The sequence below is a fragment of the Lycorma delicatula genome, chromosome 5 (assembly GCF_047948215.1).
Source record: "Lycorma delicatula isolate Av1 chromosome 5, ASM4794821v1, whole genome shotgun sequence".
NCBI classification, from domain to species: Eukaryota; Metazoa; Arthropoda; class Insecta; order Hemiptera; family Fulgoridae; genus Lycorma; species Lycorma delicatula.
The window spans coordinates 25,370,967-25,386,321 of NC_134459.1; the positions used below are offsets into that span (position 1 = coordinate 25,370,967).

Below are 15,355 nucleotides of genomic sequence, written 5' to 3' on the forward strand. Positions count from 1 at the left end.
CTCATTTATTTATCACAGCCTAATTTTTTATGTAGTAACATTTTGAATTGCTGTCTATATCACACTCTGTAACTGCTGATGGCTGTACTATTTCCAGGATTGAAAATTAGAAAAATAAACTGAATTATATTTGAGTACTTCATCGATCAAAATCAAATAAAACATACTCAAGATATCATAATTTAACTAATGGAGAAAATTTTATTATTTAATAAGTTTCTTGAGCAGCTAATTTTCTCAAATGAGTGATGTGTTTTTCTAAAGAAAGTGTTGCTAATAAAATATGTAAATAATTAAAGTTGTTAACTGCTACATTGCTAAACATATGTTAATTTTCAGACTGACTTTTTATTTTACACAAAACTAAGAGGTAAAGGCTTATTATATTATGTCAATTTATGTTTGCAAATGATTATACATTAACAGTTTAACTTGTTGCAATTGAAAATTAATGTATTTTAACCAGACATAGCAACAAGTAACACGATTGGAATCTTAGCTAACATAATAATAATATAAACAAAAATGAAATCAGTATGATTATTAACCTTTAACTTCTATAATTAATATTATTCTTATTAACAAGCAACAAACAAATGAAAAGTATATACAAATAATAATAAAAAAATAAAAAGTTGATTTTGTATTTATTTTATCTGCAAGCAGATAAAGTAACAATAAAAGTAAGTGTGGCTTTGTTTTTTGGGATATTGATTTTGTCATCATTATTTACAATAATTTTAACAAAAAACTGTCTTTGATAAATAAAATTTATAGTTATAAAAAAAATTGAAAATAAATTATGATATCAATAAAGGAAGTTATTATTAAGAGATTACTTGACCATTAAATTAAGATAATTCTGAGTAATGAGAAATAAAAAATAATTATCAGTCGCTAATAAAGACATAACACAGTACAGATCAACAGTACTAGATTCTAAAATTTCTGGGCTATATAGAAATAATCAACTGAGTACAATAATAAAAATGTAAATAATAAAACAGGTCTTTATTTATTTCTTAAAGAATTTCAATAACTGTTTAATAGGTCATATAAATGCTTTTGTTTTAATATTTAAACAATAGACAATCTGCTAGAGTATGACTTACTTTAATCAGTTACAGTTACTTCATTGAATTCAAATAAAGATTAAAAGAAAAACTCTTCGCAAAACATATTATTCAAAACAATAGAATTTTTCAACATAATGGATCTAATATAACTATAAATACCAAATCAGTTGACTAGAAATAAGACAGTTATAACCTGACAAAATGACAGAGCTTTACTATTTGGACAAAATAGATAGTCTTGAATTTAATTCCCAACAATGATCTGGTAATTTTTCACGTATCATCCATCTTAACTTCCTTATTAGAATACATGGAAACCATATCCAATACTGAAATAAAAATGTCCTGACGGGTAGAAGATTTCCTCATTGAATTATTTCAAGTGAAGTTAAAATTATTAAAACCAGTTTTAATATATTCAATACTACATTATGCCATTGTATTGACACACCCAGCTATTTCGACTGAAGTGCCTATTTAATTGTTAATTGAGTAAATACGTACATCATTCAATTCTACAACACAGTAAACTGTGGTTTAATGCATTTACAAAGACCACACAAGAGTTTTCTAACCAATGTAATGGGTGGAGAAGATGATTACCAGAGTTTGTTACCAGTACTTTAACAAACTGTGGTAATATTGTGCAAGTCTGTCCAGTCAGGTGGGAATTTTTTTAGGGTGTTTTTATTACTTAAGTTTATTTTTTGTTTTATTATTTAAAAAATATATATATATTTGTTAATTAAACTGACTTTATTTTTTAATAATTTAATTAAACTACAGTAATTAAAATCATTGGAAGAATGGAAAAGTTAACAATAATGATAAAAATATTTTTGCTTTTCAATACTATATTTTTTCATAACTTCAATAAAAAACTTTTCCTTCACAATCAGACTGATAAACAGTACATTAAATGCAATTATAAATGATAAATGTATCACTGCTATAAAATAACTATTCAATAAACACTTCGGTCAAATATGTCTAAACACAAGTTATATATTACATGTCCTTTCCCAGTTTTGAATACCTTTTTGTTTCACAACAGACACATGCAACAGTGTAGATTTCCAGTAGATGCCTATATGTTTGACATGGAATCAATATATATATATATATATATATATATATATAAAATAAAAATATATATGCCTACAAAAATGTATCAATTATTCTAATTAAAGCAGAGGATCCTCTGTTTTAATTAATATAACTTATAAAATAAATCCATGGAGGCAATTTATTTTAAAATAAAACCACAAAATTTTAAAACTAAAAAGAATCTGGCATGAAATTAAATGGAATATCTGTAAAAGTTGTTATATCTGTAACATTATGTTTGATTGTAACAAATATAAAAAAAAAAATTCAAAGAAATTAGAAAGAAATATCCAACAAAAGATAAATTTTGAATATATATTTGAAAATATTAAATATATATATTTAAAACATAAATGTAAAAATTTTCATGCAAAAGGTGAAAACAAATTTTAAGTGAGCAGAATAATTAGATCTTATGACACCAAGTAAATATTTCTGGAAAAGCACTACCAAAATTTCACACTAACGTAATGTATAGCTGAAATTAAAGTAACTAAACTCGGTAAAGAGTGGTTTAGTCAATTCAGCAGACAAAGTCTGATTATTCAACCTTAAAATACTAGATAAACTACTGTAAAAATACTATCCTAAAGACTTCTTTTTTTTTGCTAAAGACTATCCTAGCATTTAAGCAAAAGTAGTAGATGCAAAGTAGATGTATTTTCCTTGTTTGATTCCATGTCAAACATATAGGCATCTACTGGAAATCTACACTGTTGCATGTGTATGTTGTGAAACAAAAAGGTATTCAAAACTGGGAAAGGGCATATAACACGTAACTGTGTATAGATATATACAGCTATTTGACTTAAGTGTTTATTGAGTAGTTCTTTAATAGCAATGACACATTTATCATTTATAATTATATTATTAGAGAGAGTGAAGAATAAAAAAACACTGTGTTTGTGTTTTCATCATGATTCTGCTGAGTCACGTTCCTTGTATCAGTGTCGATTTACAACACGGCCATATCTATGTACAATATTATAACCAATAATCATATATTAGGCCATGCAACTAATTTATCTAATAGTAGTCAATGTAATCAAATGTTTATATAATATTATGTCTTCTCAGTTCTATTAAAACCCTTGATTTTCTCATATGATCATTTTTTTATTCTCACATTTAATTTTTGTGTTTCTGCTACTTATTTAATTACTCTAATGTTATTTAAAGTTAATATAATGCATTTTTTAAAAATTTACTGGAACATGAGTTTAGTGTATTCCTAGATTTGTGTCTGCATGGCTTGAGTAATACCATTGTTTTGACACCATAGTGATTCAGCTGATAATAGTGCACAATTACTGATATCTCTTTTGATAAAAAGGCCGCAAAAAAAGCCCTTAAGTTGTGCAGAAAAACATATCATTTTAAATGCTTATAAAAGTGAATAACAGAGTAATCCAACGGTGTTTATTTCAGATGCCATTAATAAACTGTTAACATTAGTAGAAGTTGTACTGCTTCATTGTACAATGTGATTTGTGAGTATAAATCTACTAATGAATTATGGTCTCCTAAGGAACAGAACCCTGCAGGCAAATTGAAGAAAAAGTTTCTAAAAAAGTATATGTGATTCAAAAAAAGTATGCAAATTTTATTTATTGAGAAATGGTTTAGCAATGTGTTACCTTCTCTGAAAGATAATATGGTTATTATCTTAGACAATGCCCCTTATAATTCAAGTAAAAAGGAAAGAACTGGAAAAAGAATAATATCAAAATGTGGCTTAGCTCAAAAGGAGTGATTTTTAAAGAAGATGAACTTAAGGTCCAATTATTGCAAAGGGTTTCACACATTAAAAATAATTTTAATGGTATAAAATTGATGAGTTAGCAAGATCCAGTGCCAAAACTGTGTTTCAATTACATCCCTATCGTTGTGTACTCAACCCATTAAGTACTCTAAATTTTCCTCAAACTGAGTTAATTTGGGGAGAAATCAAAAGTTACATAGCGTCAGAAAATATTGCTTTTATAATATCTGATGTTAAAAATCTATGCTTAAAAGCCATAGATAAAACAGGCCAGCAGGAATGGGAAAACTACTAAAACATGCAACAGATACTATTGAACCAAATTATTGAGAAATGGATAATATAATGGAAAAAAAAGTTGAGTTTCTCATTGTATCTCTTAATATTGACAGTACTATGGATTTCTCACAATCAGATAACAAAAACTAAATTGAATCTATTATTCATTTATTATCATAGAAATTTAATCTAAGATATTAGTGAACGTTTACTGTTTGTGGGCAAACAGTATGAATGGAGTTACAGGAGGAGTTAGTTACTGGAGAAGAAACCTGGATTTCTTATTCAAATTTTAAGACTAAGCAGGAGTCAATGCAATGATGGCATTTGTAATCTGTTAAGACTGAAGAAGTTTAAACAAGAATGTTTGTTAAAGAAGCTTATGACCATTATTTTTTGGAACAAAACTGGTGCTTGTCAAATTTAGTGATCGTGGAACTACTGTGATGCTATAACTTATTGAGAAATGTTAAAAAATCTTACAAGAGCTATAAAAAACAAACAAAAATGGGATACTATATTGTGGAATTTTATTTTTGCATGACAGTACCCAGCCAGATGCGATAATTCAGAGTGTGGCAATTGGAAAATCTTCAATTATCCACCATCCTTTAGCTCAATTTAGCACCCAGCAATTATTTTTCTTCACCTTAAACAATGGCTTGTATCACAAATGCTTGACATGACGAATTGAAAAATGCTGTTACTGCATGGTATAAGTCATTGGCAACAGAATCTTTTGAAGAGGGAATGAAGATACTCATGAAACACTATGCAAAATGTGTTGAATTTAAGGCAACTATGTAGAAAAGTAGTTAACAAATGTAGATTTTATGCGATACGTCTCAGATCATAATTTAGTTAATATATTCAAGAGATAAATAAATTAAAAATAATAAATGAATTTATAAAATTATTTAGGAACTAATATAAATATATAAACTTTTAAAAGAAAAATAATTCTTTTATAATAACTTTTATGGGCAAAATTAACACCATAACCAGGTAAATTAATTTTCTGTATTATTTATTTTTTAAAAACTACTTCCACCTGCTTAGCACTCTTGTCAAGTCATTTTGAGAGATTTACAACTTAAAAAAACTGCAAAACAACATGTTTAATAATCAAATATAAATATATGACTTAAATGATATATAATTTTAATACCATTATAAACTAATGAATATTGTACAATTTTGATCTGTTGGTCCTTTCCTATTAAATTGAGAATAGACAAGCAATTTTCCTCCACGTATTTGCAATATTTCTTAAAAAAAATTCTATAAATAATATTTCATAGTAGCAATTCATTAGATTTTGAATTTATTTTCAAAATTTTAAATGTATATTTTATTTCTTTTAGTGTGAAATCGTTAAATCTTCCACCAATCTATGGTTTTCTTAAGTTTATTGTCAACTTCTATTGATTAATATTATTCAATTTTTTGATATATAATTTATACTCTAATTCCAATTACAAACATACACAATTTTATTCTTTATATAATAATAAGCTGTAGCAACAAAAATATATATTCTAGGGCATCCAAATAAATTTAAAAAAATCAAGTTAGCATATTTGCTAAATGTAATTTCATGTTATTTATAATTTTTTTTAATGCATACATATAAATAATTAAAACTTAATTAATTTATATAAAAAACGCTATACCATTTATAACAATTTAAAAAAATAAAATAAGTTAACACACAGTTTGGTGCAAAAATATCTTTCTATAGGGCTGAAATAACAATTAAAATGAAAAAAATGGGCCTTATTGAAATTAAATATTCTAAAACTTAGAAATATTTAAACAACATGATAATTTTGGCTCATATAAAAAAAAACACACACACACACACCTTTAAAATAAATGGAAAACTCACATTACACACTTATCTAAAAGAGATCCATCATGTACCTTTAATACATTATTTTGACTAATAAATAAATTTTTGTAAGCAAGCTAAAAAAAAGCCCGTGTAATACAGTACTTTGGATAGACTGAATTGATGTTCACACACAGATATAAAGAATATAACTTGGTACTAACGTAACAATAAATCAATCTTGCAAATCATTACCTAAAACATGGTGTTCAAACACACACATTTTTTATATATCTAAATACATTAACCAAAATTTATATACATATAAAAAAAATGAAGACCCTAACATACTTGAACAGTATGAAAACTTAAGAACCCACCACATATTAAATAAATGAACTAAATATAGACTGAATTACTTAAGGAATCTCTTATTTTGTTTAAGATAGATGTCACTTAAAACAGGCGATCAGATATTGAAGGGCCTGACAATTAAGAGTCTAAAAGGCTTTCTGAAGTATTATTTTGAAAGCAAGTTGTTTAATATTACTAATATTAGGTGATATTCATTACAAACGATCCTAAATTACCTGATAAATACTATTTTCAACTTAAAAGAATTTATTAGACCCTAATTTTAAAGCAACAAATTGTAACTAATTGGCCAAGTAAGTGGTTAGAATTACAGTTCATCAGTTGTTCATTAATGTTTAAAGATTAAAGTTCAAATAATGATCTCAGGACTGATTGGCTAGTGACTGGGCAAGATCAACTGCTGAACTCTAACTATGTTTATATCCTGTTGTAAGTAGTGTAACATGAACTAAAATTATTACTATTTTTTAAAGATATACTTAATAACTTATGGGTAAAAAAAACTAACATACCAGAATCTTGCACAAGCTGGGCCAATTCTTGTTTTTCAATATAACCAGTGTGGCTAACACCTCGTGTTTCTAACAGTTGTTTTAACTGTCTAACACTTAATAAGAATGGATCAACAAGTTGTCTGCCTTGTTCTGTTGTACACCACAATACAATGTCAAGTACTCTTGATCCAAGAAATACAGTTAACATGTACAGCAGTAGCAGAACAAGTGCTGCCCACATACAGTGCATCTCCTTAGTTGTGCATCAGTACAATTAAGAAACTATCAATGCTTCAATTAAACCATAACATCAGCGTCTGAAAAAAAATTAACAGTTTAAAAATATAAAACAACATTCTAAGGAAAAACTATGTGCTTGCACTAATGTCAATGTAAAATTAGAATTCAGAACCACATCACAAACAGAAGAAATTAGGAGTCAAATATACAAATCAGCTATTAGCTTTTACGATGTAAGAAATCTGTTATTTGAGATACTGACTGGTTGAAATAAGGATGTTTATGAATATATAACATATTTTAACAAATATATTTTAAATTTAATATTTTATAAATATAGAAAATTGAACGTACTATTATTTTTGAATAACTTCACATTATTAGGACACATCAGCATTTAAGTTTCATATAGAACAACGGTAATGAAAAAAGAAGTTATAACAAAGTAATGATTATTAACTCTGTACTACATGCCTAAATAATTACAGAAGTCACTTATTTTTACTCAGTAAAATGTACATTTTAATCAGAATGTCATAATATAAATTAATTTTATGTTCAGAAATCACTTTTTGTTGAAAGATCACTTCTTCACTTTATATTGTAAGTAAAATATTAATAAATGTTTAACCTGTTGTAGCAATAAATTATTTGATAAAATACAAATTTGGTAATTACATTCATACACTTAAAATGGACGATACATTTACAAGTAGACTACATATATTGCAATAAAAATGTAATTAATATAACTAAGCTTTTGGTTAAAAGTCTTTATAAAAAGTAATTACACATTAAATAATTTACAGGGTACTTTGAATTAAGAGATCTGACTTATTAATTTTCACTGATAATACAAATATTTTAAAGATCTTTCCTTGTTTACAACTAATTTGGAATCAGCAACACCAAAAAATTCGTACAAAAGGAGAATAGAATTATTTTTGGGACAAATTAAACTAAAATACTGAATTATACAGAAAATTAAGGTGAATAATGATAATTAAAATGTAAATGTTTATATTATTCTTACTATTCATAACTAAATTATCTGAGCATTATATTCCCACTAACTGTATTGCTTATGTAACCGACAGCCGATTGTAGATGCATATAATTTATGATCACGACTATCAACATTCTTCAAAATGAAACTTGCTGCACAAACTGGTTTATTTTCGAGGACGTTCTTCAAATATTCAATAAAATATGCAATTCAAAACATTAAAGTTTTTAAGAAATACATTGCGTTGAGTCACATCTAATAAAAATTCTGTTTTAAAAACACACAAAACTAAAAGCACATAAATTGTTAAAGAAAGATTAAGTTGACTTACTGAATTTATGAAAACAAGAATTTACTTTCACTAGTAATTTATACGATAACAGACGCGACTTCCATATTGACGTGATATGATAAAGAACATATGATTACGCAGGGATACCAACACTACGTATGTATTATAGCATAATTTTACGAATTTTACCCAAAAGTCGACTTTTTAAAGAGGCTATTAAATAAAGAATTGTTCACCCTTATATTAAGAATAATGGGTTTGTAGAATACTAAGAATATTATGAACAGGTGAGAGATATCCTGAACGTTGTAATGCATGTTGGTACTATCGATCGAAATGTCATCTATCATCGATCTAAATGTTTAATGGGTGTTTACATTTGAGGTTATTGGTTTTCTTGTACCTAACAATTTTATTTCACATTTATTTGATTTCGTAATATAATAATGGACTTAAATAATCAGGATTCCAAAAATCAACGTTATGATTTATATTTGCAAGAAATCGAAGGTGTTTATGATTATTGGGGTTCGACTTTCAGGTGAGAATATCCTAACAAAAACAGAACTTATTTCTTCATTTTTTTCTGTTTTACGCATTTAATACATTTTATTTTTACTTGTGTTTTTTCCCATTGAGATAGTTATGACCTTTATTAAAGTCGGCTATTAATGAAATTGTTTTGGATTGCATTCTGGCTATAAGTTGTAAGTTTCTTAGTTGATTATCGGTCCATTTGAATCTTACAATTTCTTTGGTCCAATTGCGCATGAATTTCCTTCGTATATTATCGATTTTTAACATGTGTTTTTGAGCTTAGGTTGGAACAGGTCTGCTTTAATTGATTAGAAATTTTGTAGTTATTTATTAAAATAACTTTGGGTTCGTGTGGTTCCAAGCATAGATTGACACATTAAATGTCTGTGAATGGAAACAGAAGTGTGTGACATTTACTGTCAGGAGATAATAAATTTACATTAGTTTGGCTAACCTTTTTTTTTAAAAATGATATTGAATGAAAAGAATAATGACAAGGTTGGGCAGAAGGGGACTTGCGTTGGTTTGATGATTCAAAGTAGGTTTGAACATTTAATGAATGAGATAGAAACTTCACCGGATACGACAGGTGTTGCTCTAGTCACAAGGTAATGATTTTATTAAGTTCATTTTAGTGTTGGTTTAATTTTTCACATTGTAGAAGATTATTCTTAGTAATGTAAATTACACATTCATTTTTACATTTTTTATCAGTAATGATTACACATTTATGTCATACAAAGGTGAAAATTGTAACGTTAGCTATTAATGCTGACTAATATTAAAATAGCAGGATAAAAAGGACAACTTACTAACTAATGGTGCTCGTGAACATAGATTTCCACTAAGATTATGTAAGATAAGTACTAATAATATAATATTGATGATTGTTATTTGACAGATCCTAATAAAACATTTTAAATTAGTGAGTAAAAGGCTCTTTTTTCTATCTTACTGATTCAGTTCTTTTTTCTAATTCTGATAAAAATACAGTGGAAGTGATTTTACAGATCTTTTTAACTGCTTAGTTTAGTATCTGATATTTTAACTTTTAATGTAAGTTATTCATTTTCATATTGACAACACTTTTTATTTGTGTTTGTTATTTTGCTCATTTCTGATTATGTAGTTGAGTTTAAATTAATTCAATTTATTAATTTTATGTAGAAGAGAATGGCATGCTGGTGTCTACTACTGTCAATGACTTTGATTTATAACAAGTGGCTGGGATATTTTTATACATCTCATCCCTTTTTAAATTTGTATATGTAATGTAGTCAAGTATTAATAAAAAATTACTTGAGTTCGTATTTTGTTTTACTTGAGAGGAGGTTCATTTATAATGAATAAAATAAATAGTTTAGCAAATTTCATCCATGTGACAGAATATAATTATTTATAAAATTAATTTTTTGCTTTGACTTGATTGTTTTTCAATGTTAAGTAGTTTTTTTGTAGAGATCTCTGCTTAAGAACATTTTTTAAACATATGATTTTAATTAAAAACATAGTTTAAGATATTCGCTTTATAAAGACATGAACTGCATTTAAAGAAAATAACACATAACATTAAAAACATAATGTTATGTTTTAATTTATGTTTTTAATGGGTGTGTTATTTTCTCTTAAATAATGTGTATGTAACATTCTGAGGAAACAGAAATCTCTGCAAAATCATTTAACACTGAAGAGAAAACCAAAACAGTTTGTGTAGATAATTATATTATAAGTAGTGAATAAAAAACATATTATTAACAAGTAATGTATTATATAGATTTTAATTTTTATAAAAATTCATTATGGGCAAAAATAGCAAGCTTAATATATACCCAAAAATTAATATAAAAAAATAATTTCAAATCCATGTATTCTTAGGCTTTATTAGGAATTATCATTGAAACTGATAATTGACCTGATCAGCTATTAATGTAAAACTTAACAGTTGATTATGAAAACTATCAGTTTTTAAATGCAACATTGGTGATGCATTGCCTGATATATGCCTAGAATTTTATAACTGATGAATCTCTAAAGCTTTTTGTAGTAAAAACCTTTCAAGTTTATATTAAAGCTTGCTATTTTGGTATGTTTAATACACCAAATATTACACATGAAACAAAATTACATGACTATGTTCCTAGCTACTCTTGTTACCTGCACTCTGTTTATTTCCTCCATGGCATTGGTAATGTTTGTCTTCAATTCCTGCAGGGTATGTGGATTGTTCCTATAAACAATTTCTTTTAAGTAACATCACTGGAAGAAGTCTGGACTAGTCAGATCAGGGAAGCTTAGTTGCCACAATCCTTTAGAATTGATTCTTCCATCAAAAAAATCCTGTAGCATTTTTACAGTAGAATGAGTTGCATGGTAAGTAGTGCTGTCATTTTGCAACCACCAGTCATGCTCATCCTCATCCTCTTGCTGTAAGGCTATGAACTGTTGAATAATTTCTTGGTAAACAGCAGCATCCACTGTTTTTTTTAAAAAAACAAGAGTCCTATTATTCGTTGTTTGAAACTGCAACCATACATCTATTTTTTTGGGTGTACGGGAGATTCAAAGGAAATAAGCAGGTTTACAGTACTTCAGGTCTGGTAGTTCTGACTATTAATATACCACCAAGGTGATATCGTGCTTTATCTGTTAAAAACACTTGATCTAAAATGCCAGTGTTACCGCTAATGAAGTTCTTGAACCATTAACAGTATTGAACAGGCTTAGCATAATCAGCATTTTAGTTAGCTCATAGAAAACCTGCATTTGATACAGATAATGTTTTAGTTTTTTTCCATCTGCACTATAGGCTAAACCTGTGAATTATTCTTTTCTCAGCTTAGTCTTCACAAAATTTTATGAGGAGATCTTTTAACTGCCGCTTTAATGTCCTGTGTGACCTGTGTCAGGGCACGTTTCTGATCTAACACCTAACCTGTTTCACAAAATTTTTAACTAACTTCTGAATAATGCTTTTCACTGATGCTGTCTCTCCCTGAACCTTTGCCAATGCATAACATGAGATTTTATCTTGATCACATCTTCATTTCCATCACAGACAAATACTTATTCTTCGACAGTTATTAAACAAATACTTGTTCAACCTTGTTCAAAAACCAGTGCTAACACAGACTGGGAATACTCAAATGTGCAGGCAATAACAGACCTACCCACTCCAACTCCAGTCGTCTAACATCTTCCACAGTATTTTACCCATTTCACCCTAATATAAGTATTTAGTATAAACTACTGAGTGATGAGGCCTCTTTTAATTTGAACTGAGTGTGTGTGTGTGTGCTTTTTTATATATATACACATTGGGCATATGTGTATGAGGTGTAAGAGTTTAATTACTGGAATATACTTGTGAAATACATATGTTCAAAACTGTTCATTAGCGACTATTGTTGCATTCAAACTCCTATTCACAACATCAGTTTAATTTTAAAAAATACAAACTTATGTTTAATTATTTGATGAAAAAATAGTGAAATATAAGACTATTCATAACTGCCGGAGAAACTGAATGTTGATTAAAATAAACATTTCTTTTTGTATAGCTACTTTATAACAATCAAATTAAATTCTTTTTGAAATAATTAGAATTTATTTTTATGTTTAATAAAATATCTATGAATCATGAGACCCTGCTGATCGTGAGGGGGCTTGAGTGCTCAATGATACAGAGTAGTTGGACCGAAGGTGCAACCATATCGGAGAGGTATCTGTTGAGAGCCAGACTAAGGAATGATTTCTGAAAGAGGGCAGCAGCTCTTTCAGTAGTTGTTAAGGGCATAGGACAACTTAACTTAAGGACAGGACGACTTAAATGGCCATATCAACATCACTCAATCTTCTGAGTACTGCACAAATGAAAGCAATGGAAAGCTACAGCTGCTTTTTTTTACAGAAAAATGTAGCTCTCTGCATTTTCATATAGCAAAGATAGAGGCGCCTTCCTTGGTAAAATATTCCGGAGGTAAACTAGTCCCCCATTTGGATCTCCAAGTGACTGCTAAGGAAGGGGTCACCAGAAAATTAAAATATAACATTCTACGAGTCAGAGCATGGAATGTTAGAAGTTTAAAAAAGGTTAGTAGATTAGAAAATTTAAAGAGGGAAATAGATAGGATAAATTTAGATATAGTCGGAATTAGCGAGGTTCAGTGGGAAAAACGACTTTGATCAGGTGATTTTAGAATAATTAACTCAGCTTCAAATAATGGGCAGGCAGGAGTAGGTTTTGTAATGAACAGAAGATAGAGAAGAGAGTAGAGTATTTCAAAGTGCATAGTGATAGAATCATTGCAATAAGGATAACATCAAAACCCAAACCGACAACGGTTGTTAACATCTATATGCCTACAAGCGCCCTTGATGATGATGAGGTAGAGTGTGTATACAAAGCAATTAAACACATAAAAGAAGATGAAAATTTAATAATAGTTGGAGATTGGAATGCAAGCACTGGAAAAGGCAAGGAAGGAAATATAGTGGGTGAATACGGACTGGGCAAAAGGAATGAAAGACGGGACCGACTTATAGAGTTTTGCACTAAGTATAATTTAATACATTGATTCCCAAAGTGGTCCAGATGGACCCCCAGGGGTCCACGGGAGACTCGACGGGGGTCTACGCTGATGTGACAAAAAAATGGGGGTTCACAATTCGTAAGCGGAGGTCCACGAAAATTCATCTGGTTTCAATAGTGAAGAACTAAAATGTTGGCTTGACTTTGCATATCAATCTAGGCAGGTAATGTTTTAATTATATTATGACAATTTTATTATATTACATAGCAATATGATAATAATAATTAATAGTGTAATGATATTACATATTTGAATAAATGCAACACAAAAAATATACTACTTTTCTTTTGCTTTTTACCACTCTGAATGGGAAGTTTTCTAAATAAAATAAGTGAGATTTGATTGCTTTCTTGTGCTGTGAGTAGATGTCAAAAATGTAAAGTTGAATGGAATCATTTTTTTTGATTGGCCAACTTTACTTTTTTGACATCCACTCACAGCACAGTCAATCAAAAATTAACCAATCAATTCTCACTTTTTTTTCGGAAGCTGTTAGTTCGTGGAACTCAGCTGTAACGCAAATTTTCATAGTTAGATCTAATCTTCACATTTTCTGCAGGGGGTCCACCGGAACCAGCAAAATTTTGAAAAAAATAAGAGAAAAATAAGTTTGGGAACCTCTGATTTAGTAATTGCCAACATCCAGTTTAAAAATCATAATAGAAGAATATACACATTGAAAAAGCGAGGTGATACTGCAAGGTATCAGATAGATTATATCATGGTTAAGCAAAGTATTAGGAATCACTCATCGACTGCAAAGCTTACCCTGGAGCAGACATTGATAGCGACCATAATTTAGTGATAATGAAATGTAGATTGGGGTTTAAAAACCTGAAGAAAAGGTGTCAGATGAATCAGTGGAATTTAGAGAAGCTTGAGGAAGTGGAGGTAAAGAAGATTTTTGAGGACATTGCAAGAGGTCTGAGTAAAAAAGATAACGTTCAAAATGTAGAAGAAGAATGGGAGAATGTTAAAAAGGAAATTCTTAAATCAGTAGAAGCGAACTTAGGAGGAAAAAAGAGAGCTGATAGAAAACCTTGGATTTCAGAGGATATATTGCAGCTGATGGATGAATGTAGAAAATATAAGAGTGCTAGTGATGAAGAAAGTAAGAGGAACTGTCGACAATTGAGAAATACCATAAACAGGAAGTGCAAACTAGCGAAAGAAGAGAGGATTAAAGAAAAGTGTTCAGAAGTGGAAAGAGAAATGAACATTGGTAAAATAGACAAAGCATACAGGAAAGTTAAGGAAAATTTTGTGGTACATAAATTAAAATCTAATAATGTGTTAAAAAAAGATGGTACACCAATTTATAGTACAAAAGGAAAAGTTGATAGGTAGGTGGAGTGTATTGAAGAGTTGTATGGAGGAAATGAATTAGAAAATAGTGTTATAGAGGAAGTCGAAGAGGATGAAAGGGGAGAAACAATGCTGAGATATGAATTTGAAAGAGCATTAAAAGATTTGAGTGGCAGAAAGGCTCCTGGAATAGACGGAATACCTACAGAATTACTGTGCAGTGCAGGTGAGAAAGCGATTGATAGATTATACAAACTGGTGTGTAATATTTACGAAAAAGGGGAAGTTCCGTCAGACTTCAAAAAAAGTGTTATAGTCATGATACCAAAGAAAGCAGGAACAGATGAATGTGAAGAATACAGAACAAGTAGCTTAATTAGTCATGCATAAAAAATCTTAACTAGAATTCTGTACAGAAGAACTGATAGGAGAGTGGAAGAAGTGTTAGGAGAAGATCAATTT

The 15,355-nt window shown here is 28.8% G+C and overlaps 2 protein-coding genes across 4 annotated transcripts in view; one reads left to right on the forward strand and one right to left on the reverse strand.

Moving 5' to 3' along the window:
• Positions 1-8,632, reverse strand: part of LOC142324817 (E3 ubiquitin-protein ligase RNF103-like) — a 40,472-nt gene extending 31,840 nt beyond the window's left edge. Inside the window, exons 1-2 of one of the 2 annotated variants that reach the window (XM_075365834.1) lie at positions 8,502-8,632; positions 6,943-7,241 (exon numbers count right to left, since the gene is read on the reverse strand). In XM_075365834.1, coding sequence (XP_075221949.1) covers positions 6,943-7,174 — 232 coding nt within the window. In that variant the 5' untranslated portion in view covers positions 7,175-7,241; positions 8,502-8,632. Of the gene's footprint in view, positions 1-6,942; positions 7,242-8,197; positions 8,478-8,501 lie in introns of those variants that run through there. The other variant, XM_075365836.1, reaches the window with a different exon arrangement.
• Positions 8,633-8,802: 170 nt separating this feature from the next.
• Positions 8,803-15,355, forward strand: part of Sec15 (exocyst complex component Sec15) — a 57,760-nt gene continuing 51,207 nt past the window's right edge. The window contains exon 1 of one of the 2 annotated variants that reach the window (XM_075365832.1): positions 8,803-9,003. In XM_075365832.1, the coding sequence (XP_075221947.1) occupies positions 8,909-9,003 (95 nt within the window). In that variant the 5' untranslated portion in view covers positions 8,803-8,908. Of the gene's footprint in view, positions 9,004-9,360; positions 9,608-15,355 lie in introns of those variants that run through there. The other variant, XM_075365831.1, reaches the window with a different exon arrangement.